The sequence below is a fragment of the Mastomys coucha genome, unplaced genomic scaffold (genome assembly GCF_008632895.1).
Source record: "Mastomys coucha isolate ucsf_1 unplaced genomic scaffold, UCSF_Mcou_1 pScaffold20, whole genome shotgun sequence".
Lineage (NCBI taxonomy): Eukaryota > Metazoa > Chordata > Mammalia > Rodentia > Muridae > Mastomys > Mastomys coucha.
The window spans coordinates 72,028,132-72,032,681 of record NW_022196903.1 but is presented as its reverse complement, the minus strand read 5'-3'; the positions used below and the strand labels follow the sequence as shown (position 1 = coordinate 72,032,681).

At 38.6% G+C, this 4,550-nt stretch overlaps 1 protein-coding gene and 1 pseudogene across 1 annotated transcript in view; one reads left to right on the top strand and one right to left on the bottom strand.

Moving 5' to 3' along the window:
• Nucleotides 1-281: 281 nt before the first annotated feature.
• LOC116098195 lies at nucleotides 282-550 on the top strand (annotated as a pseudogene).
• Nucleotides 551-2,303: 1,753 nt separating this feature from the next.
• The window catches only part of LOC116098194 (lithostathine-2), a 4,298-nt gene continuing 2,051 nt past the window's right edge, over nucleotides 2,304-4,550 (bottom strand). The window contains exons 3-6 of the mRNA XM_031380885.1: nucleotides 3,891-4,030; nucleotides 3,462-3,599; nucleotides 2,661-2,772; nucleotides 2,304-2,468 (exon numbers count right to left, since the gene is read on the bottom strand). Coding sequence (XP_031236745.1) covers nucleotides 2,401-2,468; nucleotides 2,661-2,772; nucleotides 3,462-3,599; nucleotides 3,891-4,030 — 458 coding nt within the window. The 3' untranslated portion in view covers nucleotides 2,304-2,400. The remainder of the gene's footprint in view (nucleotides 2,469-2,660; nucleotides 2,773-3,461; nucleotides 3,600-3,890; nucleotides 4,031-4,550) is intronic.

The following is a 4,550-nucleotide window of genomic DNA, read 5'->3' as shown; positions in this document are numbered from 1 at the left end:
GTATATTTCAATATAGCTCATATATCCTATTTATACTATGGATATGTGAATATCTAAATTGCATTTTTGTGTGTTTTTCATTCTGCGTGGTTATAGTTATAATTCAGATTGACAATGTTTGTCCTTTGATTAGATTGGATTATTTTATCAAATTTTATTTAATATTCTCATTATATATCTAGAGCTTGGGGAAAATTTATATTCCTACATTTATTAAAAATCCTAACTCTTGAAGAGCGCCTGCGCGGGCCACCTCGCTCCTTTTTCCTCGTTGGGCGTCTGAAGTCAAGATGGGTCACCAGCAGCTCTACTGGAGTCACATCCGCGGAAGTTCGGCCAGGGTTCTTGCTCTTGCCGCGTCTGCTCTAACCGCCACGCTCTGATCAGCAAATATGGGCTAAACATGTGCCGTCAGTGCTTCCGTCAGTACGCGAAGGACATAGGCTTCATTAAGTTGGACTAAGCAACCTGAATTGGTTATTCGACTGTCTACCAAGTGGAACCGATCATGTCAGTCTTTGTGTACAAAGAATAAAAATGTGAAGACCTTAAAAAAAAAAATCCTAACTCTTTTATCCATTAATAGATGAAGCCTCTCAAGAGACAGTTATGCTAGGTCCCTGCCTGCAAGCATGACCAAATATCATTAACAGTGTCAAGGGTTGGCATCTCTCACAGTATTGGTCTCAACTTGGGGTAATCATTGGTTATCCTTTCCCTCATTATCTTCTCCTTTACTATCTGTGACCATCTTGTAGGCAGGACAAGTTTTGGTTGAAGGTTTTGAGTGTGGGTTGATGTTCAGCTCCCTCCACTGGCAGTCCTCCCTGGATACAGGATGCAGAAACCCACAGTCCAACATCATGTGGAGTTTGGGGAAGCTTGTGGAAGTATGGCAGATGAGATTAAGCAAACCAAAGTGGTCAAAGACACCATAAGAAGACATACAAAGTCAAATAACCTGGGCCCATGGGTGCTCAGAGACTGAACCACCAAATAAAGATCACGCAAGGTCTCGGTCTAGGTCATATACATTCGTAGCAGATAGGCATCTTGGTCTTCATGTAGGTTCCCTAACAATGGGAGTGAGGTGGGGGTGGGGGTGGGGCTGAGGGAGCTGTCTCTGATTCTGTTACCAGCCTTTGGATCTTATTCTCTAACCTAGTCTGCCTGGTTGGAACTCAGTAGGAAAGAATGTGGTTAGACCTCCTGGGACTTGATGTCTCAGGATACCCAAGGGGCTTTCCCCTTCTGTGAGAAGGAGAGGAGGAAATAATGGGAGGTATTTGTAAGGACATGACTGGGAGGAGAAGAGAGGGAGGGGGTTTTGATCAGGATATGAAGTGAATAAAAATAAATTATTGAATAAATTCTAACTCTTGCCTTAATTTGAAAATAGTGTCTTTAAAGTGGCCATTGGCTATTTCTATACATTGTGTTTACTTAAATCACTGTTTCATTAGTTCATTCAAAGAATGGCATTTGTCAAACTGTTCTGGCCTTTAAACTTCTAGTCTTTCATCAGTTTATTCAGTATTTTATAACTAGCAACTTTCCTTAAAGTCTCAAAACAATTATGGCTTTAAATTGTTTCACTGAGCACAAAAGTGACTTCTTTAGAACTCAAGCTTGTGAAATCCCATAGACTAACAAATTCCTAGGTCACTCATGAGCTGACAATCTAACAACTTCTACCAATCACAGTCCAAGTAAATTCAAGGAATACCTGCGCTTTAAATTTATCATAAGCAAAGGCAAAAATGGTTCATGAAGGATACAATTATAACGTTGAGTACAGCAGAGCAAGCTATGCTAGAGCAAGCTTGGCAATGCTAGTACCCCTTGTATTCTAGGTATTCAGCCATTGGCTATTGACATAATGAATACAAAAGAAAGACAATTAAGGAAAACAGTCTTATCTTCATTAGGTTTTAAAAAATGGAGTAGATAAAATACAACAAATATTATGTTTTCTGATTATCTATCTATCATCATTTATTTGGGGGTTTTAATGTTTGTATGTGTCTCTTGCTTTCTGCCTTCTTTGTAGGTTTTTTAGTACATTTTCTTTGTACTGTTTGTTGTTTTATACTGGTTTGCTTGTTTCCTTTTTTTTTTAATTTTTTTGTCTGCTTGGTATTATTTTTAATCAAAGAGAAAGAATGCATGGAGTTGAATAGTTGAATAAATGGTGAAGATCTTAGAGGATATGAGTGGGGAAATCATGGTCAGAATATATTATCTGAAAATTATTTTAAGTGGAAAACATAAAAGAGAAAAACATACTGCAAGTCTGTTTTAAGTACTATAGGAAAGATTATTTATTTTGTAGATAGATGGTCTTCTTTCATTTTCTACTCCATAGTAACAGAGTTCTGGACATCTGTTCTTCAGGTGAGTTTAGGCTTTGAACTTGCAGACAAAAGAGTACTGTGCCTCACAGTTTTCATCCTTCCATTTCTTGTATGCTGCAAATCAATGAAAAAAAAAAGTCAGCTGGAGATAGTGTGGTCTCACCTAGTTCTAAGACACCTTAGGTCAAGAAATAAAGGGAAGACTCTTATATGTCTTGCATAAATAACTCTTCTTCTATCAGCAGTCCCAGGTACATACGCAGAGCTGATCAGAAACCAATGACAATGTGAGATTCTGCTTCATACCTGTGTTTGAAGTTAGTGATACACAATAACCACGGTTGGCAGTGCTCGGAGCTCCAGTAGCCCATGACTTGTAGAGAAATAGGGAGCCACTGCTCCAGTGCCAACGACGGTTCTACAGTGAAAAAGTCAAATTGGGTCAATGTCATTCAAAGTGACAGAAATACCTGGACCATGTACATGTTCAGACGGGGACCAAATTAAAAAAATAAATAAATGTTGCAGTCCCATTGCAAATCAAAGTGACTTTTTGTTTTTGTTTTTGTTTTGCTTTTGTATTTGTACTTTCCTGAAGTATTCAATTCCTTCCATTCTCCTTCAGAGAAGTAATTACTCTGAATTTTACAAAACCCGTAAACATTTATCACAGAAAGCCATCCACAGAGTCTCTTTCTTGATAAGTAAACCTTGCCTAGTTCAGCAGACCATTAGATGTACTAGATGGGTTATTATAACAACAGATTTGTCAAAACAAGCAATAAATTGTTTTCTCTATCATTTGAGAAGAATTCTCTTCTAATTCATAAACCATCAAGACACACAATAAATAATAATCTGAATATAAAAAATGCCACTCATGTAATACAATAAATTGATGGTGAATGCATGAAACTATAAAGAAGCTGAGCCCCAGCTACCTCTATATCCACCTTCAGTGATCCACAACACGTCCACATATTCTGGCATCCACAAAACACATTACTTTTCTATGAGTGTTGTAAAGGTTGGTTTTCACAGGCTAGAATTGGCTCTCCCACTTCTCCTTCACCTGATTATGAGGTGATGAAGGAACCAAGCACTCACACTTTTGGGGTCATGAAGTCCAATCCAGACATTGGTAGCTGTAGTACCACTCTCCTTAACCAGAGAGGCCACAAAGTTGCTCTCAGCCTGGCTGAGTATCGACGCCAGGTGGCCTGTATTCATGTTCTGGCAAAAAAGCTGTGGAGGTTCAGAGAGAATATAGATTACTCAATGGAGAAGAAAGTTTTGAACAATATACTAATATTCCTGTGGAATATATGAGAAAAGGGACAGTGCAGAAATATGTTCATAATGATCCTGCGATTCAGCACCAACGTCCCTTCTGGGAAGATTCAAAATAAAATTCAAAGAGAAAAACTTTGCTGATGGGGAAAATTTGAGATCTGCCCTATCTTACGAAGCCTCTAAATAAGAGTGTCTCTATCTTCAGATACTTCCCACCACCACCATATGCCACTTTTCACTTACATCAGCTTCCCCCCATGTCAAACGGTCTTCAATTAAGTAATAACAGTAGGAACCATAGGCATTGGCACCCTCTGGGCAGTTGATTTTGGCAGAAGGTAGGCCTTTTTCAGCAAAGGACAAGTCTTCTTCAGCCTCCTGGCCTAGGAAAGGAGAGGAAAGTGAAGGAGATCATGAGGATGCAAGAAAGCCTGGAAGATTAGATAGCCCCTGTAATCTCTTCTGTAGGGTACCCAAGGATATAGCACAGCTTGCTCTACAGTCTTGGGTGGTTTTTTGGTTTTGTTTTTTTGTTTTTTTTTTTTTTTCAGAGGTGAGGACCGAACCTAGGGCCTTGCATTTGCTAGGCTAGCACTTTACTATTCTGAAGCTCTTACCTTTTTTGTGCATCTTATAACTTTTCCTATGTGAAATTCTCTGTAATTTTATATTTTGTGCATACAAGCCTCCCCAAGTTAATAAAGTCATCTGCATCTACCAGATCAAATAAGAAAATATCAATTGTTGTGAATAAGGGATAATTTAATATTCCACCTCAAATTCTTTGGTGGTTGGGGAGGTCTTTGATCAGTGAAGCAATAAGAATTCTGGTTAACCTATATCTGATAGAGGGCTAATATCCAATGTATACAAAGAACTCAAGAAGCTAAACTCCAGAGAACC